This window comes from Typopeltis vanoorti, chromosome 2 (genome assembly GCF_054136105.1).
Source record: "Typopeltis vanoorti isolate ZY-2024b chromosome 2, IOZ_Tvanoo_1.0, whole genome shotgun sequence".
In the NCBI taxonomy this organism is placed as follows: domain Eukaryota; kingdom Metazoa; phylum Arthropoda; class Arachnida; order Uropygi; family Thelyphonidae; genus Typopeltis; species Typopeltis vanoorti.
The window spans coordinates 176,266,442-176,293,129 of record NC_143550.1 but is presented as its reverse complement, the minus strand read 5'-3'; the positions used below and the strand labels follow the sequence as shown (position 1 = coordinate 176,293,129).

General features: G+C 35.5%; 1 protein-coding gene across 6 annotated transcripts in view; it reads right to left on the bottom strand.

Annotated features, from left to right (window-relative positions):
• Positions 1 to 26,688, bottom strand: part of LOC150109686 (uncharacterized) — a 576,277-nt gene that overhangs the window by 176,362 nt on the left and 373,227 nt on the right. For 4 of the 6 annotated variants that reach the window (XM_090414002.1, XM_090413987.1, XM_090413978.1 and 1 more), the window contains 2 exons: positions 17,515 to 17,727; positions 374 to 448 (listed from right to left, as the gene is read on the bottom strand). In XM_090414002.1, coding sequence (XP_090270128.1) covers positions 374 to 448; positions 17,515 to 17,727 — 288 coding nt within the window. The remainder of the gene's footprint in view (positions 1 to 373; positions 449 to 17,514; positions 17,728 to 26,688) is intronic. The other 2 variants (XM_090413994.1, XM_090414009.1) reach the window with 2 other exon arrangements.

The following is a 26,688-nucleotide window of genomic DNA, read 5'->3' as shown; positions in this document are numbered from 1 at the left end:
TGTGTAGGGATCATAAACGTTCTTGCTTGCCTCTGAATAAGTCAGACGTATTTGAAACACATCTGAGGAGTGATGTCATGATTAGGTGCTTGTTCTGTGAATGTGGTTTATCCATCATGTACAACTGTCCTCATTATGCACATGCAAGTCATTCAGACAGATTTTTATCTGATTAGTCAAGTATTCATTCTGTGTTTAAATTTCTACAGAGCATTGGTGTTTATAATCATATATAGTGTGTGTGTGTATACTGTATTTAAGTTTTATTTATAGAACGGATATAATGTATACAGATCCAGTTTTTTTAAACATTTTTTTTTTTTAATTTTTTTACACACTATTTTTACACATATTTATGCACTGCATTAAATACCTGTTTTCCAGAACATAAGATGCCATTAATTTGTCTGTTAGCTTGTGTACTGCTCTTGTGGGATATCTGATCAAACTTGGTGGAATATATAGGAGAAAAAAAAAAAAAAAAAAAAAAAAAGAATTAAAATTAAGTTAGAAAAACATATTTTATAAATATAGTTACTTAAACATTTCTTTTTGTATGCAAGATGCTTTGCAATGTTATTATCTTTGGCTTTTGATGTCTTGTTTGTTAAATTAATGTATTCAGATTAAATATTAGAGTGTAATTTTGTATTGGAACTGTCAATGTTGAAATTGTTATCTAGACAAACATTGTTTCAAAATATGTTGTTTTATGAGAGAAGCAAAAGTCACCGCTATGTTATAAGAAGTGATTAAATGAGCGCATCTTAGTGAAAGATTGTAAAATGAACCGTTATAATTTCTGCTAGTTTTGAAATTATAATTAAATAAACTTTTCTGCACTATGAAGAAGAACTTTCATTATCATTTCAATAATGTGTACATAGAGGCTAATGAATTCACATCAATTGACGTATCTCATAATGCAACACGTATTGTTAAGACATGTATAATGCCATCAATTATAGGAAGGGCCAATACCCAGAAGTGATACCAAGATTGTAATAATGAAGTAGTCATATTTCCATATGTCAAAAGGTGTAACACCTTATTAGTAAAATACTCTGGATTAGAGATAGATGTCAAAAGTTTTTCCACTTGGTTATACTTTAAATTAAAGAGGCTAAAAAATGATATCCTTGGTTTCATCCTTAATCCAAGTGGAAAAATAAAGTTTGTATGTGATATACTAAGTTTTCACATACAAACTTAGTATAACCAAGTGGGAAAACTTTCAACATTGTCATTCCAAGCCCAGTGCTGAAAGCAGTAATGACAGCACACTATGGTGTACTGAAGTGGAAGTTTCTTAGTTGTACTTCGAGCACACACACACACACACACACACAGGAGTAAAAAGAATGTTGCAAACGTGGATAAGATTTCGGCTGTTCAGGAAGTAGGAAACGAACACAGGAGGAGAAAAATGGGAGTTTCTGTGTGTTCAGTATATGAAGACTGCTGAACAGAAATTAGAAGAAAAGTTAGAAATGGAATACAAATAGGATATTCGTGTAGAAAGAGATAAGTGCGAAGTTTACTGTAGTCATTAATCCATATAGGATTTATTTCAGATGAAGGGAAATATATTGTTCTCCAGTTCATAAAGCAAACGGGGCTAGCAAAGATTATATAGGATTCTCAATCTGAAAAGTGATTTCTAACAGTTAATATGGTTTTGATATTTCTTTAGAGAAGGCAAAATTTATTCTGAAGTGTAACTGTTGATAAGGTTTCATTCTAAAGTGATATGGTTTTTAGTAGTTTAGAATGAAACCTTATCAACAGTTACACTTCAGAATAAATGGAGCTTGCAGCTACTTTCATATAGAAAGTGAAGTTACAGAAGTGTGCCGAAGACAAGATATGTTTTATTCTGTTCTGTGATTTTCAGATGAAGAGGAGTTTACACTTATGTTGCTGTCACATAGAGAGCACGTTTGTTTTGGAGTTAGTCTTACTTCTGTGTGAATACACAGAAGAAAGAAAGAAAGTTCTATAGGAAGCAAGAGGCTAAGATTCCAGGAGTTTTCCTGATATAGGAAAACTATTGGCTTATGTAACTAAAGGAAGGCTGCATAGCAAATGTGTTTTTCATATTGTTTAAAGTTGTAGTTTGAACAATACACTAGTACATGCATAGTTAAGAGTGTCAATTTGATGTTATATATTTGTGATTTTTGTAAATTAAAGAATTTTATTTGGCTATGAGGTGTATGAAGACTCAATTTCATAATGGATTTAATGAGTGAACCGGTTAATTTAAGAGGTTAAGTTACATATGAGATATTACAAACATCTGTGTAAGCAAGATTTGGAGTTTAGTTTGTATTTATTTTTATTTTGAATTTAAAAGTTTTAGTCACTCAGAGTGTGAAGGAGAAAGTGAGTAAATAAAATATATCCTCCATCCTACAGACAAGCATTCTAACATTTGAACTGTCACAATATGATCATTGCTGTCCTTATGCCAGTAAACCTCAAACCAAACCAATCAAAATCAACTTGCCATACTAATTTGCTTATTCTCTTGTCAATTTCCCTTTTCTGATTTGCCCACTTCACTAAAAATTGTATCTAAATAGCTGAAATATTTTACATGTTATACATACTCTTGTTCCATTCACATGTAGCTCATGTTTCCCATTGATCTATCATTTGTCATCTTTGTATTTTTAATAACTGATTTTTAATGCCAAATTTGTTAAGGCTATTACTCAATTTAGATATGGAATCCTGCTGACTTGATTTGTTTTGGAGTATAACATCATCTACATAAAGTAAAAAGCTAATATTAATATCTCCAATTTTGATATAGTTAATGCTACTTTTTTTCATTGATCCATACAGATGAATATCAGTGGGGAGAGAGCCTGCACATTTGCCTTAATATCTTCTTAAATTCATAGTAACTATTGACTTCCAACTTAAGTATACATTTGCATTCCTCTGTATTTTGAACAAATTTTCTCTTGGCACTTTACTATATGTTTTTTACAATTCAACATAACCATTTGTCTCCATGTGAATATCCAATCATTACAACCAGGACACCAAAAATCCACTCACAACAGGTAAGCACACAAAGACAAGTGGCCAGTAAATTTTCAGCCTCATTCTAAATGCATTCAAAATAATACTCAAATATCACTGAAATATTCAAAATATTTTTCACATAATTTACAGTTTCTTTAAAAACATCTGTAAATTTTTCATGTAGTACTATCATATCCTGTACACCCCAGAGTACATGGCAGGATTTTGATGATGATAAAAACACTGCATCAATTGTTAAGTTATTTGATCACAGGTTCCAGAGAGTTCGATGTTAAACCTCTGGACCTGAAATTGTTAATTCGTGCAAAAATTACCAAAACAATTGAAATTTTATTTAACGTAAGCCAATCATCTTCATTTTCTTCCCTCCTCTCTTTTATCTCCTCTAAGGTTCAGAAGAACTTTGTTTTTGTTTCTACATGACTGTTTTATCACAGTAATTAAAAACTCAACCTGCCATTTGCCCCCCCCCCCCCCAATAGTTGTCCTGTCTTCTTTGTCAAATTTTCTTTCTATATGAAAGACTTCGTAAATGTCTCCTCCATTCCAAAAATTCCGTAATTTCTCTCACAGCAATATTATATTGTTCTTTTCCCTCCATACATGCTCCATCCCTGTTTACATTTCAGTCATGAAGTAATAAAAATGAAACAGCTATTATCATTCAAAAATAGGTAACCAGGTATTACCTCATATATGCTCATTTATTAATACTAGATGTATTTCCTCAACGTGTTTCGCTGTCTATGCTATGAGTCAGCATTCCCCCCCCCCCCCTACCCTTTTGTTTTCAACACTATGTGTTCTTTGTTGTGGATTTTGGAACTTTTGGTCAAATGGGAGGTTTCAAAATCCTCAACAAAGAACACAGGGACAATGTTGAAAACTAAAGGGAAGAAAAAAGTGGCCCCACAATGCCCATTCCCAAAGAATATCACACAGAAAATTGGCAAGCATCCTTCGTGCCCTACTTAGAAGAGAATTACTTCGACGGGTTGCTTACATAGTCCTCTAAGATTCATTGATCAAAGCACACTAAATAGAAACCATGTCAAGGAAATACATCTAGTATAAATAAAAAAAAGTATTCGAGTTAAAATCTGGTTATTTATTATTCAAGAAAAGCTACTAATAGTGAATCACATGTAGCTGACATTTCCAATAAATAACTTTTTACAATGTATTCATTTAGTTTAACAATATGCACGACATATGAGATAGACAATTATTCTTAAAAAAATAAAAAATCATTGCTTTCCTTACAATATAATTTCATCAACAAAATAAACCAATAATAATAAATATAAAACTTAAAATAGACAATCTAAACACTGCAGCACATATACGTATTTTATTCTTTGCACACTTTGGCCACTTAAGTGTGCAATATAGTATCGCCCCTAGCTGATATTCACAGCTAACAACATAAATTAACTTAGTGTAATAAAATGTGTGAAAATTTTAAATGCAGATTATTTTTAATACTGGTATTTAAAAAATTCAATTATCTTGCAAAGAAAAGTCAAAGGCCAAATCATATGACTGAGTACACTGTGAAAAGGTTCCACATAGAGTGCTACCTAATTTGTTATCATGAATTTTGTCTTCCCTGTAAAATTATTGTTCATGGAAAATTTATATAAATTCACCCTTCATTATCAACAGTAAATGAAATCACAAATTGAATTGTCATGAGCTGTGCTGTGGCATACACTTTAATCCCACCTTAGAGGAAAACTTATTTCAGTATAATTATGTGTAATGTATAGTGAGAATTACAGAATGTATTCCTTTTTTGGATTTATCAATACAATATTTAAGTTTATTATGAATTTTTTTAACATTAACTATAACAATATTTATATAAAGTAGACTGATACCTTGGGCAAGTAATTTTTTTTTTTTTCTGGCTAGTAGATTTAAATTGTATTTCTGGAGCACTGCTTACAACAATTGTTCTTTAAAAGTGTTTGTTTGTTCTCCAATATCTCTAAGCATACTTGCATAGATTTTACCTGTAAGACTAGGAAAGAAATTCCTTGTTAATTCTCAGAATATTTCATTTCCCTCTTTATAGTTATGTGCTAGGAAAAGCTATTTCAATTCTCTATATATTGGACTTTTCTGAACATGCCTTCGAAATTATACTGTATAGCCATTGTATTTTACTACATCAATATGTAAGCATTTCTGGTTGAATATTATCTACTTTAGCAACCATTTCACATTTCTGATTTTTGAAGGCTAAATCTACCTAATGTAACAATAAGTCCTCCTGATTGTATTCCTCTAACATTTTCTAATGCAGTTCTCTCGTGCGTTTCTTTTAACAATCTTTCAAAGAAATTACTCCAGAAATCCTGAATGTCTAAGAATTTCTTCCTCCTTCCTGATATTTCTTTTCTATATTCTTGCCAACATCAGGACTTTTGTTTAGCAACTTCTACACAATGCTTTGCTTTCTAAAATTTTTCTGTGTTCTCTCAGAGCACATGTTGCCCTCTTTTGCAGGACTGCCTTTACATTCCTGAGTTAAACATCAACTGAATGGTTTTTCTACCCTTGCAAAAACCTTCACATACTGACCTTGCTAGCAATTAATGTTTTCATCACTGAGTCTTAAAAGTTTGGTTCTTGTTTTCAAATTCTTTTGAATTTATTTGCATATTTGAGTCAATAGTTCAACTCTGAAAGCTATTTCATTTTGATCCTTTTACCTTTCCTGGTAAAGCTTTCTTACCTATTTTTAATTCTTCCATTCATTTTACCATGCTCCAAAATTTAGGTGGGAAATATATTTCATTGCCCAGTGTGAGACTATCACCAAAAAAAAAATAAATTAAAACACACACACAGCTTGGAAAGAAGTCAACGGACACCCCCCCCCCCCAATGGGCAAGGTGCATCATGTCACGTAAGAGGTGACAGTATGGTCCTGTTTTTGCTGGTTTGTTCTCAGACCTCTGTAATGCCACGAACAATGAACTCGGAGAGGTATCTGAACATTCGGGACGATGCAATGCTTCCTACTTCGTGGTGTTTTTATGGAACTGACCATTGTCTCTTTCAACAAGACAATGCACCATCATGTCATAAGGTTTCTGCTGTAACATCACACTTAACTGGCCTGCACAGAGACTTGATCTTGACCCTACTGAACATCTGTGGGAAGAACTGGAGCATCAGGTGAGGTCAAGGGACATCCACTCTCACAACAGTCCAGAACATACCTCATTACATGTTTACAGAAAGAATGGACCAAAATTCCCATTGATCACTATTATATGCTTGTGGCCCTGTGGGATTGCTGCAGCAAAAGGAAGTCCTACATCTTATTAAAGGGGCACCAAGGCTGTTTGTTCCTCACACTATCATGTCCATAGACTTCTTTCCAGCAGTGTATAACAGATAAAAAATAAACGGGTAAACAAATCTTAATCAAGTTATGGTACCAAATGTGCTATAGATTTGCAAATAACTTCTTTGTGATAGGAGCAACACACACACACACACACACACACACACACACACACACACACACACACACACACACACACACACACACACACACACAAGGGGGGCAAATGACAATGTAGTATCCAGGAAGTCGAGAGATAGACATTCCGGTATTGAGACCGTTTTTATTAAATACGAACAGGATACGTGAAAACCCAACAAGTTTCTTACATCATCATCAAGAGATGGCTATGATACATGGATGACATTAGTGTCATCAACATACCATATCACATGGCCAAAAATGACAAATGAATTAATTTTTTTTAAAGAATATCTTAACAGAATACACCCAAATATAAAATTCACCTTGGAATTAGAAGAACATAAAAAATTATCTTTCCTAGATATCCTCATAGAAAAAAATGAAGAAGAAAGGTTAACCTTTTCCGTTTACAGAAAATCGACAACCACAGGAAGATTTCTGATTGCAGCCTCACACTACCACCCCTCACAAAAATTAGGTATAATGAAAACCTTGAGACAGTGCATATACACAGAAACAAAGTGCAATGAGGAATTACATTACTTAACACAGAACCTCACACTTAATGGATTTGAGCCAAACCAATCAAGAAAATGCTGAACACAGCTCCCACAACCAACGTAGAAAAACAAGATTTCAAGAACGCAATCTCACTACCATCCATCAAAAATGTCACAGACAGATTAGCGACATTGCTCCACAACTTAAAAGTAGCTTTTCTCCCTTCAGGAAAAAAAAAATAAATAAAAAATATAAAGATTCTTACATCCACTGAAAAAACCTTTGCACCATCCAATAAAAAAAACCAGGGGTCTATCAAATCTATTGTTCTTGTAACATTTGTTACGTAGGCCAGACAGGAAGGTCAGGAGAAATCCGTACAGAAGAACATAAAAATGACGTAGAAAAAAAAGAAGAGAAAATAAATCAGGCCTAGCTTTCCACACAACTTCTACTGGCCATAAAGTACTTGGGGAAAAAACGATAATGTCATGTATTGATAAAAACTGTTTCTCAAGGAAGCAGCAAAAATGCTTAGAATTCCTAAACAGTGCAACAAAAACCAAGATTTGATATTACACCAAGTGTGGTCGGCATTCATAAAAAAATCTAACTTCCTCAGATCTCAAGACATAAAGAATAAATAATCTCAAGACATGAAGCACAGAATGTGACAACAAATAACAATGTTCCAACAAACATTCAGTAATGAATGTTTACATTTTCTCAATGTTACAGCTAGAAACATCTAATAGCCTATGAATTTAATCTTTGCTAGTTATGCTTAACCTTTTTTATACACCAATGCTCCTGATGATGTAAAGTCATACGACTTACTGGTTTTCACGTATCCTGTTCGTATTTACTAAACGTAGTCTCAATAATGAAATCTCTCTCTCAAGACTCAACCATAATTTTTTTCAGGGAAAAAGAATAAAAATTCAGCTAGTCAAACAAGCTTTAGGTCAACTTCAGAAGGACTGAAGACAACAACAATGATTATCAATAAGAAGTATCTATTCAAAACAGGTGAAGAAATAGAGGTGTACCACATCAAAATAACTGTTACCAAAACCAAGAAGACAAAATCAGGCAATATTCATCAAAGTAACAGATCAGGTGCTATATTTATGCAATAGTGTTCAGGAAAAGAAAGTAGTAGTTATCGCATTCCACATGAGAATAATAATCTTGAATGGCATGCAATTTTTCAAGCAGAGCAATATCAGCAAACACTGAAATGATATGAACAATGTGCTTACGATTTCATGGAATGTTCTCATAAGAAAGGAGGGATTGTTGACATCGTTATATAAAGAAAAGTTGTTTCTTGCTGGAGATCTAAACAGCTGCATAGAAAATGAATGCCAAACAAAAATGTTTTAGGGAAATTTGGTTAAAAGAGGAAAGCCAATAATAATAAGTACCTGCTGCAGGTGTGTGGTACAGAATAGTAAATCACCAACATTATATTTTTTCATTTATTCTGGTTAAAGACTCCCCTAATTGTTTCCTGGCTTTGTGTGATTCCTAAAATTAAACATAATATACTAATGCCTCATGAAGAGAACAGTGACACATAAACATGGCATCACATTCATGTTAATAGCCTGGGTTTGCAGTCACAAATACGGACACCTTTGAGTGCTTTGAACAGACAAACAGAAATGGTGCAGCAGGTCAAATTCTTAGCATTCCAGTAGTTTTAAACCGCTGGAATGCTAAGAACCTTTAATCCAGAGAATTTTAATAATAAGGGACACCGTTTGGCAACTCGTATATGAAAATATGACTTCTCTCCAATACTTCCACCTTAGTATCACCATATCTGGGTCTGGCTCCCACTGATGAGACCTCAATAAAGGTCGAAACTGGTCTGAGTAGTGATCACTCCCTTAATGCATAGCATTATACATGTCCGCAAGGAGATGTACTTCGTATGGGATACTAAGGCAAGTGATGAGAAGGTACACCACATTTACCACGAGTTGCCCCAGTCCTGAAAATACTTCAGGTGCAAACTTTGTTTGCTTACACTTGGATAAAGGATTAAACTAAATATATAATTGATAGCATAGCCAAGTGAAAAAACTTCTATCAACTATCTCTAATCCAGAGAATTTTAATAATAAGGTGTGACACCTTTCGTTCTCCATTACTTTGACCTTGGTATCACCGCATCTGGATCTGGCTCCCACTGATGAGACCTCAACAAAGGTCGAAACTGATCTGGATAATTACCCTTCCCTTAATGCATAGCATTATACATGTCTGCAAGGAGATGTGCTTTGCATTATGGGATACTGAGGCAAGGGATGAGAAGTTATACCACCTTTGTCATGAGTTTCCCCAGTCCTGAAAATACTTCAGGCGAAAACATTGTTTGCTTACACTTGGATAAAGGATTAAACCAAATATATAATTGGTAAACCTATAGTAGCATTCACACTGGTAAATAGCTTTCATGGCTGCTGAAATGCCGATTTCAGCAGCTATGAAATCAGCATTTATTGTTCACTCTCAATATTGTGATCACACAAATAATCCCCAAGTTTAAACTATCACAATATTTTTTTCTAGTTGCTATCTTTAAGTGAAAAGTGGTCACAGGAAATAAAATACTTTTCTTGCACATGGTAGACTTCTTTTATATAGAAAATATTTCATCAAAAGAACACTAGATGATACATAATAGTTTAAAATAATGTATGCAACAAGAAAATTTTTTTAATATCACTCCCATACAAAGAGGCTGCAATTCCAATAGGAAAGAATATGTAAAGCTTGGATTGGTTACAAAAATAATTGGTTGATATTCTTCTTAAAGAGTTGGAGATTGTAGTTTCAGGGGAATACTTGATGGATAAGGTTGTATCATAGAACAGAGGTTAACAAATGAAAGATAACCACTGTGAGTAGATGGTCAGCGAACTGGAAATTCAACCGCAAAATGTTGGGCAGCTGTTGCTCATGTTTAGGTTTAGCAGAAAGAGAGAGTGAGGTGGCATGGAAATATTTAAAGAATAATGCAAACTGACCATCTATACAAAACTGCTCTTTTTTTTTTTTTTTTTTTTTTTGTAAGGTTTTAGATGCACCACCTCAAATATGAAAGCAGTATTCCTAGGTTGAGCAGATACGAGATAGTAGAGAGCAGCGCCGGCGCCTAGTATTTTTGTTGTGTGTGCAATTACTGTTCGGCGCCTTTCCAAAAATGTTTTTTTTTTTAATAAAGTGTGAACAAAATGAACAGGAAATGAAAACCGCTTTACAGTATCATGTTACCTATGGATTAGTCCTGCTTATACAAATTTTTTTTTACACAGAACTGAACAATTAATCATAAATTGATTTATGGTACATAAAAAAATAAAGAACTATTTTAGGTATATTTTCGTAAATTTTAATAAAAAATTACAGTGATATAATCGGGTCCAGGATACAATTTCAGAATTTATTTGTTCGTTTCCGGGAAGATCTGAAGGGGTCCGAACGGAAGACGACGTACATTCATAATTACATGTACCATTCTGCACCATTCATTGTTTGTTTAAACTCTTATCTCATATTTTTTTGACATCTTTTAGGTGCCTTTTCTTCTGCAGCACCTGTGTATATTGCACAATTCGCACATGCAATCAGCCGGGCTTGGTAGAGAGTAAGTACAGATGAAAAGTGACATCTTGAGCATATGTCAGTGCCAAGTTTTCAGGAAGATGAGTTGCACAAAAGCAATGTGATTCTGCCAGGCAAGGCTAGAAGTAAGTCAGTCCAAGAAGAGAGATCTCATCCTAACCATTAAGATGAGCAAGAGACTTTTTTTTTTGGCGAGAAAAGATGTGTTTTAGAAACACTGAAAGTGATTAAGGTGTTGCACCATATAGATATTATTGTTTAGACTAGCTACTTCAAAGGGAGAAATGCAGCCATAAAATGGCAATTTGATGAGAAACCTTGGTTCCAAAACCAATTAAAGGTCTTGGAAATGTCAAGTTCAACAGTACAGGTTTCTCCAAACCTTTCCATCACATATGTCTAGATGTGGGTAATATAGATGTTGTGGATCTTGATTGATGAAATTCACACTGGTGGTCACTGATTAGGCTGACAGTTCTCTGAGTGTATTAGTTATTCATTACCTTCACCATTAATTTAGACAATGAAGTGAGAGCAATAGTTTGATATGTTGAAGGTAGACACCCCCCCCCTTTTTTTTTTTGAAATCGCTATGTATGGGCCTGCATCTGCTGTAGGGAAGATGCCAATTTAATACAGCCTACAGATAATAAAGAAGAACATGTTAGCTCAGGAACATCTCTTAAGCACATTTTGTGAAATTCCACCAGGACCAGAAGGTTGGTATCCAGGAAGCATGTGCTGCAATGTTCCAGATAAATGAGTAATTGATTTGCCTTGGTCAACTATTCTGAATTTGAGAATTCTATGAAATAAGAGAATCTAGATGGCTTTTGGAAACAATATATATATATATATTTTTTTTGGCTTTATTTGGGCAATATTAAGCTTTAACATAAGATTAATTATCTCTGAATTAAATATCCATGGATAAGATAAATACACAAGAGGAAAGAATTTTCTCAACTTTGCAAATAATATTAGCAAATTCCTTAATATTAGTATATATTTTCTCTTATTTTTAGTATAGTATTTTGAACACTCTTTTTGACTATGCTCCCACTGTTGTCATATGTATGATATTAAAATGCCTTTAAGCATCTGGTTCTTCATGTAATACCAAGAAATTCAACTGCTGATTGTAACAACAATCAGCACAAAATGGCTCACAGGCATCAACAATTATTTCATAACTGTACAAAAAATCTTCATGAAAACTCAACCTTAAAGTTTCTAGAATGAAGAAAGGTGATTGAATAAAACAACAAATTATGTTCAATAATTTGGTAATTTCTTCATTCTTCAGATTATTTCTCTTTACTGTTGTTGTCTGTCCCTGAGCAAAATGTATTTGCTTGCATAGCATTGGCCTGCCTAAGAATGTCTGTTATAAGATTGATTCTTGCCATCAATTTTTTGCTCTCACAGATGAAATCTTATTTGCAAACCTATAGTGCATTTGGTACTGTGGGTAGGCTAAGGATTTTTTTTTCTTTCTATTTTTATCAATTACACACACACACACACGCACGCACGCTTACTTTCATTTGCTATAATCTATTAGAGGTGCATTAGAGACAAAAAATAATAATAAAAAATAAAATAAAAATGGAAAGCAGCTGTCTGACCTACTCTCCTTCCTGAATGCATTTCAAATTAATTGAGCTTTGGACGATTATCTGTTAAGATCACGGATGGCCACTAACCAGTTCCCTTTGGGGGAAAAAACGTGTTGGAAACCATCCCATATATATATATATATATATATCAGGGGCATATATTCTGGGTGTTCTATGAACACCCATTGAATAGCAATACCATCGATATTGTATTTATTCCTGTTAAAGACTCCCCTTAATTGTTTCCTGGCTTCGCATGATTCCTAAAATTAAACACGATATACTAATGCTTCATGAAGAGGACACTTTTTGACATGTAAACATTTCATCATATTCGCATTAATAGTCCGGTATTGCAGTCACAAATATGGACACCTTTGAGCCCTTTCGATATACAAGTGGAGCAGCAAGTCAAATTCTTAGTGCTCCAGTGGTTTTAAACCACCCAGAAATCAGTCGCTGCGATTGGCTATTGTGTCAACCAATCCAATCAAACATTATTAATTGTCACGAGTTGCTGTTTTGGTTTTCTGAGTTTCATCTGTTTTGCATGCGTGAAGTGTAAACTGATGTTCGGACACCAACACACAGACAAGTTTTTAATATATAATTTTCTATAAATAATTTTTCTGCCCATATTTAAATTGGGTAACAGTGTTGATGATCTACGGAATATCCCATTTTCTGACACAGCTTTTGTAGATTGTATGATTATAGTTAAATGAGGTTGGAACTCGTGTATAAAGAAGTAAAACAAGTTATTTCAGCCTATTGTCCCACAGGTTCTGCTAAGGGAGAAGTGGAGAAATTTTTTGAGGCTTTAGAGAAAGCAACTGACACAATGAAAAAGGAAAATTCGGTCCTTGTAGGGGATATAAATAGCAGAGTAGGAAATGATTGTCAGACATACAAAAATATTTTGGGAAAATTTGGAGAAAAGTGCAAAGCTAATAATAATGGCAAATACCTGTTGGTTTTCTGCTCAAGACATGGACTGGTTATTACTAACACAATGTTCCGACATAAAAATGTGCACAAATTCACATGGAGAGAAGAGGCAAGGAATAAGAAAAGTCTCTTTGACTATGTTATTGTTGATAGTGATGTTTTCTCACTTTGGCAGGACACTAGAATATACAGAGGATTTGAAATTGGAAGCGATCGGCATTTAGTTTTGAGCAGGATAAAATTGAATTTCATATTCAAAAGAAGATGTAAGAAAGTTTTAAAGCAAACAAAAGTCGAGCAGCTCTCAGATGTGAACTGTAGACTGAAATATACAAACAATGAAAGAGTTTCAGAACAGGAATCAAACCTTGGAGATTCAGTGGCAAGCTCCGAAGAAAACATTGATTGATTGAGCTAGGAGGCATGTGGTGAGATTGCAAGGAGGAGAGAAAAATCATAACTCCTTGGTGGACACAGAAAGTTAAACAGACAGCATGAGGACTTTGGTAAAAACATGGAGGGTGGCAGGATGTTTTGAAGGTTGTTGAAGAAGCTCAGAAATGGAGGAAAGAGTGATGTAAAAGAAATTGCAGATGATAGAGGCGATATGAAAACTGGCGAAAAATATATTCTTGAAGTATGGAGTTATTTTCAAAAATTGCTAAATGAAACTAGCAGTGATGAAAGCACAGTGATAAACACTGACCAGAAATGCAATCAGGAATACATATCCATATTTGAAGTAGAAAAAGCCATCAAAAGTCTGAAATGTGGAAAGGCAGCTGGAGTAAATGATATTTGACCAGAAATACTCAAGCATAGTTCAGAGGACCTGGACAGAGGGACAAATTCCAGATGATTGGAGTAGAGCTCTCGCAGTACCCATATATAAAAAGGGAAATAAAACTGAATGTGAGAATTACAGAATTATTTCTCTACTGATTGTTCCTGCAAAGATTTATGCCAGTATACTTGAGAAACGATTGAGAAGGATTGTGGAAGAAAAGCTTGGTGAAGAACAAGATGGATTCAGGCCAATAAGAAGCTGCCAGGATCAGATTTTCACTTTGCGAGAAATAGTTGAGAAATCATGGGAATATAACAAAGATCTGTATTTAAGTTTTGTAGATCTGGAAAAAGCATATGACAAGGTGCCAAGAGAGAAGCTATTCAATATGCTACAGTTATATGGTGTCAATGGGGCATTATATCAAGCAATACTTAGTCTTTATTTAAGTTGTAAATCAGAAGTTAGAATTGAAGGAAGTACAGGAAGATGGTATAATGTTAAATCTGGTGTCAGACAAAGATGTAAATTATCCCCTCTGTCATTCATTATCTATATGGGTCACATTATGAAGGAAAGCAATATTAAATCTTATATCAAAATTGGAGATGTTAATATCAGCTCTTTGCTTTATGTGATGTTATACTTCTAAATAAATCCACTACAAGTCTGCAAGAGTCTCTGACTAAATTAAACAACTGTTGTAATAGATATGGTATGAAGGTCAGCAATAACAAGACAAAGACAATGAAAATATCAACTGAATTGTGAATGGAGAACTTGTGGAATAAGTAAAACATTTGAGATAATTAGGCATGATTTTTAGTGAAGATGGTAAATTAAATATGGAAATAGACAACAGGATCAACAAAGCTGGTATGGTAGGAAGTCAATTGAATAAATTTATATGGAATAAGAGAGAAATTAGTCAGAACACTAAACTAGCTGTATACAAGACAGTTTTTAAACCACTTTTAACTTATGGATCTGAGGGCTGGGTCAGAAGTAAAACATTTGACCAAAGACTAAAGACTGCAGATATCAGAGTCCTGAGAAAGATTAGGGTTGTGAACAGATGGCATCAATGGCAATATCATATTAAAAACGAGGATATTAGGAAAGAACTTGACTGTGTTAGCACAGCTAATCTCAGGTGGTATGGTCACTTAAACAGAATGGGAGAGGAATGATTAACAAAACAAGGTTCTCTGCCAGGTTGGCAGGAAAAAGAACCAGAGGAAGACCAAGATATGGGTGGATTGATGCAGTAAAAAGGACCTTAGAAAATAGAAATATAAGATCTGACAATGTTGAAGCATTGACAGGTAATAGATTGATTTGGAGGAAAATTGTAGATAGGAAGTTAGTAATGATGTAAATTTTTCATGCAGTACTATCATATCCTGTACACCTCTTGAGGGTATATATCAGGAACTTGATGAAGATGAGTTATTTCAGACTTTCTCTGGTTCAATCCAGAAAAATAATAATTTCCAAAGTGATTAGTTTTTCCAATTTCTGTGCATGTTATATGGCTGTATTTAAAAATCTTATTAAAATTCAGATTATCCTTGTCTTGCTCTAGTATTTGCCAATCAAATCTCACCATAAAGTGTAAACCTTTTGTGCTTCTCGTCTAAACGGCACAAGTGAAACATGGGTATTGTTCATTTAACTTTAGTGCTTTCCATATTTAAAATATGAATTGATCAATTACAGTATTCAAAGTTATACTATAGTTAATTGCATTGGACCAATTAAGATGAGTGCTGCAGGAGGCCAAACTGACGTGAATTTTATAGCGCAGGCTGCATAAATAAGCCATCTTTTTTCAACAAAACAAAATTAACAAGAAATCACATGTAATATTTTTTAATTAAATACAACTTAAGAAACCAAGTAAATATATCCGAGCGAATGGAATACGAGGGTGGTCTGAAAGGTTCTCTGACTTGACCATAAATGGCAACACTATTGGCGCGATTTTTTTATTTTTTTTCTAAGTTGGTACATCTGTCATAAGTATTCATGTGATACTGCAAGTCATTCTATCAAGCAGTTTGTTTTATACAGCTGTCTGAAGCAAAAGTGTTGTCTGTATCCCTTGAAATGGATAAAAGTGATAAAATTGAGTATTGTGCAGTTATAAAATTCTTTGTAAAAGAAGGTTTAATGCCAAAAAAATTCATTTGAAGTTCATAAAAGTTTATGGACACTTTCATGGGCTGCCAAGTTTAAACATGGCCTAACCAGCCTTGAAGATGATCCACATGTCTCAGGATGTCCAAAAAGTGTAACACCACCAGAAATCATTGATCAAGTGCACGATATGGTATTGGATGACCTGCGAGTCAAAGTATGTGAAATTGCTGAGACTATAGGCATTTCTAAAGAATGTGTAGGGTATATTTTGCATGAAGAATTGCAAATGAAAAAGCTTTGCGCAAGATGAGTGCCACGCTTGCTCACAGCAGATCAAAAACGCACTCGCATGAAAATCTCTGAACAGTGCTTGCAGTGTTTTAACAAGAATAAAACTGATTTTGTGCATCAATTTATTACTATGGATGAGACTTGGAATCACCATTAGAACCGGAATCCAAACAGCAGTCAAAACAGTGGACATCGCATGAAAATCTCTGAACAGTGCTTGCAGCGTTTTAACAAGAAGAAAACTGATTTTGTGCATCAATTTATTACTATGGATGAGACTTAGAATCACCATTAGAACCGGAATCCAAACAGCAGTAAAAACAGTGGACAGAAGCCGGTTGTTCAATGCCAAAGAAGACAAAATCGGTTCCATCAGCAGGAAAGGTCATGGCATCGGTGTTTTGGGATGCTAAAGGTATTTGGTTTATTAATTATCTTGAAAAGGGTAAAACAATAACTGGGGAATCTTACTCCGATTTTTTAACCAGACTAGACAAAAAAAATTCGTGAGATGAGACCTGATTTGCAGAAAGAAAAAATCATCTTTCATCAGGATAATGCACCTGCCCACAAAGGTATTTTGGCAATAGGAAAATTAAGGGATCTGCACTATGAATTGTTGGAACATCCACCATATTCCCCAGATTTGGCTCTCTCTGACTTCTATCTCTTCCCAAAACTAAAACTCTTCCTTGCTTGTAAGCGTTTTTCTTCGAATCAAGAGGTGATTGTAGAGGGGTATTTTACAATCTTACTGAGAACCACTACAGGGATGGGATAATGGTGCTAAAGCATCACTGGAATAAATGTATTAGTTTTAAGGGAGATTATGTTGAAAAATAAAAATTTTTAAATTATAAATTCGTTTTTTCAACGGTAAGCCATTAACTTTTCAGACCAGCCTCATACTTTTGTAGTAACATGCAATGACACATTTCATTTAGTGTTGGAAAAACTAAGAAATGCAGTAATAAAACAAAACATTTAACCTTTTGCAAGTGTCTATTAAATTAAAAAAAAAAATACAATACCTGTTGATTATTATAAGATACTGGAGGCATGTTTGGATAAGAAAATCTATGCTGTGGTTGTTGTTGTTGTTGTTGTTGTTGTGGTGGTGGTGGTGGTGGGGGTGGTTGCTGTTGTGAACTGGAATAAATTTCAACTTCTTCAGGATGACGAAGGCCATTTTTATAAGGTGCAAGGAAAGAAGCACGGCCAATAGGTTTTGCTTTTATGCGAGCCTAGAATATAATATAATATAAAAATATATAAGAATAGTACGTGTGCATTACTATAAAACTACAAAATTACATAACCACAATAATAAACCTTAATGAAAGTACAAATATGTTGTATGGAAAATAATAGTACATCAGTGTGGGAAACAACAAGCCAATAAAATAAAATTTTTAAAAAAAGGAATATAGGGTACATACAACATTCAGTTTACCAATTATAAAAAAATTGTAAACATAAAAAATAATTTGATGTTTTCATAAAATGAAGAATTTCCCAAACTTTTGGGAGGGAGAGAGAGAGATGGTCATTCTAATTGGTCACTCTAATTTTAGTTTAGTATTGACACTAAACATGGTATCCTATGGGATGAGGTTAGTCATCTCCATAGAACCCAATCATTCCTGAAATGGAATGATTCTCTCTCTCACTTCATGCTCCCACCCCACCAAAACAAACAAACAAACAAAAAAAAATATATAAATAAATAAAAATAAAAAACAACGTTTAGTTGACTCTCATTTCATGTAAATATCAAAAATGCTTTTAATATTAATTTATAGCAGATAGCAACTGTTTTTGATTGGTAAACTGATTAGTATGGTTAGCCAAGTCGCTATGACTTCACAACCATATGCCTGGGAGTGTTCTGGGCTTGATTCCTGTCATCGATGTGAGGAGCTTAAGGTTCTTTCTTAGAGATAGCCAAGTTAGCCGGGTCTTGGATGTGGATTGCAGTTTTTCTCCCCAGTTTATCTGGGGTTTTTCCTCCCGCAAGCAGCCAAACAGGCCCCATGAACACACGCAGCTACAGGCATAGGAATAGCCACCTTATCATAGGGCCAGTGGCTTAGAAGGGTTAAAGATAGTTCCATAACAGGCCACTAGGCCTAATACCTGAAGGGAAGAAGAAACTGATTGTCGTATGTCATCATCATCATCAAATTCCTGCCATGTACCCTCAAGGGGTGTACAGGATATGACAGTACTACATGAAAAAATTACATCATTACTAACTTCCTATCTACAATTTTTCTCCAAATCAGTCTGTTACATGTCAAGACTCCAACATTATCAGATCTTATATTTCTATCGTCTAAGGCACTTTGTACCGTATCAATCCACCTATATCTTGGTCTTCCTCTGGGTCGTTTTCCTGCCAACCTGGCAGAGAACACTTGTTTTGCTAATCTTTCCTCTCCCATTCTATTTAAGTGACCATACCATCTGAGATTAGCTCTGCTAACGCATTCCTGGATGCTGACAATGTCAAGTTCTTTCCTAATATCCTCATTTTTAATATGATATTGCCATTGATGCCATCTGTTCACGCCTCTAATCTTTCTCAGAACTCTCATATCTGCGGTCTCTAGTCTTTGGTCAAGTGTTTTACTTCTGACCCAGCTCTCAGATCCATAAGTTAAAATTGGTTTGAACACAGTCTTGTATACAGCTAATTTAGTGTTCCGACTAATTTCTTTCTTATTCCATATGAATTTATTCAATTGACTTCCCACGATACCAGCTTTGCTGATTCTGTTGTCTATTTCTATATTTAGTTTACCATCTTCAGTAAAAATTGTGCCTAAGTAGCTGAAATGTTTTACTTGTTCCACAGGTTCTCCATTCACAACACAGCTGACATTTTCAATGATTCTGCCTATTTTCATTGCCTTTGTCTTTTTATTGCTGACCTTCATGCCATATCTATTACAACAGCTATTCAATTTAGTCGGAGAATCTTGCAGACTTGTAGCGGATTTATTTAGAAGTATAACATCATCCGCATAAAGCAAAGAGCTGACATTAACATCTCCAATTTTGATATCAGGTTTAATACCACATTCCTTCATAATGTGATCCATATAGATAATGAATAACAGAGGGGATAATGTACATCCTTGTCTCACACCAGATTTAACATTAAACCATCTTCCTGTACTTCCTTCAATTCTAACTGCTGACTCACAACTCAAATAAAGACTAAGTATTGCTCGATATAATGCCCCATTGACACCATATAACTGCAGCGTATTGAAGGGTTCTCTCTTGGCACCTTGTCATATGCCTTTTCCAAATCGACAAAACTTAAATACAGATTTTTGTTATATTCCCATGCTTTCTCGACTATTTGTCGTAAAGTGAAGATCTGATCCTGACAGCCTCTATTTGGTCTGAATCCTGCTTGTTCTTCACCAAGCTTTTCTTCCACAATTCTTCTCAACCGTTTCTCAAGTATACTTGCATGGATCTTTCCAGGAACACTCGGTAGGGAAATACCTCTGTAATTCTTACATGCAGTTTTATTTCCCTTTTTATATATGGGTACTATGAGAGCTCTACTCCAATCATCAGGAATTCGTCCCTCTGTCCAGGCTTTCTGAACTATGCAGTGCAGCCACTGTAAGACTCTTATACCACCATACTTCAGCATTTCTGGTCGAATATCATCTACTCCTGATGCCTTTCCACATTTCAAGCCTTTGATGGCTTTTTCTACTTCAAGTATGGATATGTATTCCTGACTGCATGCCTGGTCAGTGTTTTTTATCACTGTGCTGTCATCACTGCTTGTTTCATTTAGCAGTTTTTCAAAGTAATTACTCCATACTTCAAGGATATCTTTTTCTCCTGTTTTCATTTCACCTTTATCATCTCTAATTCCTTTTACAGCACTCTTTCCTCCATTCCTAAGCTTCTTCAACAACCTCCAGAATATTTTGCCACCTTATTGATATTTATTTTCTATATTCTTGCCAAAGTCCTCCCATGACTTTTGTTTAGCTAGTTTTACACACTGTTTAGCTTTCTTACATTTGTCTCTGTATTCTGTAAGAGTAAAAGCTGACTTATTTGCCAGGAACTTTTGATATGCTTTCTTCTTTTCCTTCACTGCCTCTTTAACTTCCTGTGTCCACCAGGGAGTTCTGATTTTTTTATCCTTGCACACAACCTCACCACATGCCTCTCTGGCAGAATCAATCAATGTTTCCTTCAGAGTTTGCCACTGAATCTCCAAGGTTTGATTCCTGTTCTCAAACTCTTTCATTTTCTTTTCAATAATATTTCTGTATTTTAGTCTACAGTTCACATCTGAGAGCTGCTCAACTTTTATTCGCTTTAAAACTTTCTTACATATTATTCTTTTCAATATGAAATTCAATTTTATCCTGCTCAAGACTAAATAGTGATCACTTCCAATTTCAAATCCTCTGTACACTCTGGTGTCCTGCACCAGGGAGAAAACATCACTATCAACAATAACATAGTCAATGAGACTTTTCTTATTCCCAGCCTCTTCTCTCTATGTGAATTTGTGCACATTTTTATGTTGGAACATGGTGTTAGTAATAACCAGTCCATGTCCTGAGCAGAAATCCAACAGATATTTGCCATTATTATTAGCTTTGCTCTTTTCTCCAAATTTTCCCAAAATATTTTTGTATGTCTCACAATCATTTCCTACTCTACTATTTAGATCCCCAACAAGGACCAACTTTTCCTTTTTCATTGTGTCAGTTGCTTTTTCTAAAGCCTCAAAAAATTCCTCCACTTCTACCTTAGTAGAACCTTCTGTGGGACCATAGGCACAAATAAGTCTCATTGTCCAGTTCCCCATTCTCATATTTGCCCACATTACTCTACTTGAGACTGACTGCCATTCAAGAAGATTAGCCTCGTATTTTGTGTTGAATACTATGGCTACTCCTTCTTTTCCATGATTGTCATTGCCTGAATATAACATTTTGTATTTATTGCTCAGAAAGATCTCACCAGTTTTGGTCTTTTTTGTTTCAGTCACCCCTATTATGTCGATCTGGTACTTATCTAATTCCTCAGCTAGCTCCATTTCTTTGCCATTCAGGCTTCTTACGTTGATAGTACCGATCTTTAACTCTGGTGATGTTGAGTTGGGGTTTGTTTTCAGATTTGTTCCAGTAGCTGACTTTTCGCTGTTCGCCCTGGTTCCCTGGCGAAAACAACGGGGGCCTTGTTTAACCGGGCGACGCCCCAGCCGGCATGAAATTTTGTCATGTTGTACCATCATTTTTTATTTTGGTTTAACCAATAAGAATACAATTTGGTCGGCTAAATCCCAAATTGCCAGCCCATCCTCGTTCGTTCAGTATCAAAGTAGATACCCAACAGGGTGCACCACGAGAAGGTGAGGATTGGACATTAGGTCAGAAGCCCTGGTCGGTTCTCCGCATTCCTTTAAAGGCTATGTGGAGGTCTCCTCTCAGTTATACAGCTTTGACCCTTAAGCACCCCTATGTTGTATGTACCTTGTATTAATGTTCTTTGATTTGCTTGTTTCCAGACACTGATGATATACTGTTATTTTCAGTATGAAATAGTTGTATATTTTCATTAAAGTTTCTATGGTTATTGTATAATTTTGCTGTTTTATAAGAATAAGCTATAATTTTTTCTCTGTTATATGCAAAAACTATTTAGTCTCTCTACTAAAATTGAATATTGTAATTTATACAGAGGAAACAGCACCAAAGTAATATTTCACTCAATCCAAATCTCCGTTGAATCATTATAAAACCTTAGTATATAAAACGGTACCGGCACATTTTCTTTTAACAATGCATTTTGTGTGCTGGAAAAAAAGAATCTCTCTCAAGAATTATCTTTTAATCATTGACACATTTATTGCAGTACACTTAAATTTATAACAAACACAAAACTAAATTAAGTAAATTCACATTTATAGGTACAATAACATTAACTAAAACCAAAGTAGCTTAAAGTGCAACAACTAAGATTCCTTATGTTAACCTATGGAGTGCAACATATTATTCAAAGAGTGTGTGTGCGCTTGAATAATATATCACATAACCTGACATAACTAATTAAATAATAACATTACTACATTACAAGATTACTAGAAAATCTAAGAATGAAAATGAAAAGATGAACAGTCTAATTATTGTAAAAAAAAAAAATATTACCCATGGCAGGATGTATGCAGAACTATTTTCAATAACAGCAATAACTCTGTTACATTGATTCTTTTCAAATTTGGTTAATAAATTCACAAGTTCATATTTGTGTGGAATGAGTTCGAGAGACGAAGTGAGCTGTATGGGAGCGATGGACTGCATTTGAGTGGTTATGGTGTGAGTCGCTTGGAGAGACTGCTGCTGGAAGGTAGAGAAGTGAATAGAGAGAATGAATTAGATCGAGAGGGGAGTGATGTGGAAGAGCAGGAGAGTAAGACAGGAGAGATTGAAGAAGTGGATATGTATGGGGAAGTGAGTGGTATGAGTATAGAAAATGAGAGAATGGGTGTGCAAGAGGAGCAGGGAAACGGGGAGGCTCAGGCTGGACAGGGATACACAGCGTGAGAAAGGTGGATGCTCCAAGAGGAGGTGAGAGCATGTGTAGGCAGGAAAGAAATGGGATGACCAGGGATCAAGAGGAAACAGATGGAATTGCAAACGGTTCTAAAATGAAGAAGCAGAAAGGGAAATGGCCCCAGTCCAGCATGGAGAGATCACATCGAGTGAGGGGTATTAGTGGAACTAGCTGTAGATCCAGAAATGAGCTGTTGTGTTTGTATACCAATGCTAGAAGTATAAGAAACAAGGAGGATGAAATGGTTGCACTAATTGTGTCTGTTCACCCAAAGATTGTCGGAATAAGCGAGAGATGGTTAGATGAGGACGACATCCTGACAGGAATAGAGATGGAAAGGTATGATGTGTTTCGTGAGGATAGAAGGGGTAAAAAGGGAGGGGGAGTGCTATTGATCATAGAGAAAGAGTTATGTCTATACAAGATAGAAGTGCAAGAGGGAAATAGAGCCAGTGGTTTTGAGGCAGTATGGTGTGAGATAGAGGTGAACAGAATCAAATACTTGGTGGGATGTTGTTATAGACTTGGTAATGTGGATGGTGGTGATAGTGAAATGTATAGTCAAATAAGCCAAGCAAATAAGAAAAGGGTGATCATTATGGGTGATTTTAATTATCGCAATATAGACTGGAATGAAGAGATAGCAACTGGAAGTAAAGAAAATGAGTTTCTTGAGTTTTTGAGGGATAACTACTGCAGACAGTATGTAACAGAGGGCACACAAGGATTAAGGGTCTTGGATTTGGTCATCTCATCAGACGATGTTTCATGAGGTCTGCATGAGGTCTACAAAGACTATAAATGAGGTGTCAAATCATCCACCAATTGGCAAAAGTGACCATGAGGTGATTACCTGGGTGGATGCCAGCAGTGCAAGGACCCCTGTGAAAAAAGGGTATATGTGAAACTACAAGGGGGGGGGGGGTGATTAATGAGAGCTCAGGAGACAGCTTGCAGGTGTAGCATGGAATGAGGAGTTAGCTGGAAAAGAGATCAATGCAGCTTGGGGGATTTTCAAAAACTGTTTAGTAGATGCAATGTCTAAATGTATTCCATGAGTGAGAAGGTTAAATAAGGTAGGTGTGAGATGGATGAATAAAGAGATTAAGCATGCGATACAGAAAAAAAGGGCACTGTGGAGGCAGCATAAGAGAAGTGGAAGTAACCAATTTCATGAGGTCTACAAAGACCAGGCAAGGAGGGTGACTTGGTTGGTGCTAAAGAGAGGTATGAACAGCAGTTAGCTAATGAAGCCAAAAAGAATCCTAGGGAGTTCTTTTGATATGTAGCCAGCAAATGAAAGAATGATGACATTGATTGGAGGAAATGGTATAAAGACAGCTGTTGCAGAATGTGTGGTGGAGATACTTAATGGGCAGTTCATAAAGATCTTTCAATCTTGTGAATGTGACTTCATGGAGAGATTGAGAGCAGTTGATGATGGGGAGGAGAGAGTGACTGTAAGTGAGCAAGAGGTGTTTGGGGAGTTGAGTAAACTAGATATAAATAAGGCTGTGGGAGTTGATAATATATCGCTGCGTATTCTGAAGGAATGTGCCAGAGAGTTGACAACTGCCTTGACATATTTTTTTAATACGAGTCTTGCACAAGGTCAAGTTCCTAAAGAGTGGAAGGAAGGCAAGATTGTGCCACTTCATAAAGGAGGTGTTCGAACTCAAGCATCAAACTATAGGCCTATCTCTGTGTCAGGTGTTGTGGTTAAGTTGTTGGAGAAGCTTGTGAGAACTAGGATCCAGAGTTGGGTTGACAACAATGGTATAATCTTTGATGGACAGCATGGATTTGCTAAAGGGAGGTCATGTTTTAGTAATCTACTTACTTATTCCAATAAACTGACTGCTTCCTTGGACAGAGGAGAAGGATACACAGTAATATACCTGGGTTTCGCAAAAGCTTTTGATAGAGTACCTCATGATAAGTTGACAGTCAAACTAGAGAAGATGGGGTTGGATATTAGATTAGTGCATTGGATTGGAGACTGGCTATCTGATAGGTATCAACAAGTTGTGTATGGGGGGTGCGATATCCAGGAAAAGGAATGTCACTAGTAGAGTGCCTCAGGGGTCTGTTTTAACTTGTATATTAATGATATTGGCAAAGACTTGGATGGAGATATTCAGTTGTTTACAGATGATGCAAAGTTGGGACGAACCATAAAGAGTGGTGAAGATGTTGTGGCCTTGCAAGAAGACTTGAATAAATTGAGTGATTGGGCAAGCAAATGGGGATGCGAGTTCAATGTTGCAAAATGTAAGGTTTTAAAATTTGGAAAACAAAGATGGGATGCAGAATTTATGCTTGGTGAGAATATATTGTTGGAAGTAGAGGAAATAAGAGATCTGGGGGTGATAGTGGATAAGGATTGAAAATTTAGGGGACACATCGCCAAAACTGTGAAGACAACACAAAGACTTCTGGGAATGATCCGGAGGACATTGACGTGTAGAAGTAGAGAGATTCTTGTTCCATTGTATAAGGCTTTGATTAGGCCACACATGGACTATTGTGCCCAGATTATTTGGTCACTGGGTTTTCAGAAGGATGAAGAGATGTTGGAATGGGTCCAAAGGCGACTGACTAAGGTAGTTTCTGACCTCTGGAATGTTGAGTATGAGGACAGATTGAGAAGATGTAATTTGCAGAGTCTAGTGGAGAGGAGGAAGAGGGAAAATATGATATCTTATAACAACCCCTTACCTACAAGTTGGTAAGGGGTTGTTATAAGATCAATGGTGGAGAAGTTCTACAGAGAATAGTGGGAGATCAGGGTAGAACCAGAGGTCATCCCTGGAAACTGTATAAAGAGGGTGTGAGAGGCAGGTGTCTGCAAGGAGTTTGAGTGTGTTTAAGACATGGTATGATGAGATGTGTGATAAAAGGACCTCCCAGATGAGTCTTTGACTCCATGAGGTCTTGTTTAATAATAATAATGTTTTAGGAGAGAGAACCTGTTTTATGAAGAATCTTAATCTCATTCCAATGGACTAGACAAGTGGTTGAGATCACACGTTCAAGTCCAGATTATTCAAGCTCATGAAAGTTAAAATACTGTGATGTTCACCACGATCAACAACCACAGATTAACCAGTTTAGCCAAAGTATGATAATCCACAAATGCATGGAACTTGGTAAACACCAGGATAGGCTAAAGGCAGAATGCTGTTTAATAAAGAACATGTGAAGACAAATAGATCTAAACAATTTGACTGTTCTTTCAGAAACCATCTTTAAAATAATGAAGAATAATGTGAAGAACCACTTATAGAAGGAATGTCGGAAAGACGCCTGATACTTGTCAATAACCTTGTTGGCATATGACTCAGTGAAGTTATTAGCAAGGAAAGTGGTCTTAATTAGTCACACCTGTTTTGTTACATAATTATTTGAATAGGATCAGAAATCACTCCTTACTCCACAACCGATTGTGCTAATGGTCGGTACATGACTGATTTGGCGCAAGAGCAGCAAGAAACTCAGCTATTCGAAATTGCAACAAAAATAAAATGGATAGGATCAAATAGACCCCATGCGACTAAGTAAATGTTAATATAATTACTTAAATAAAGAGCCAATAAGCT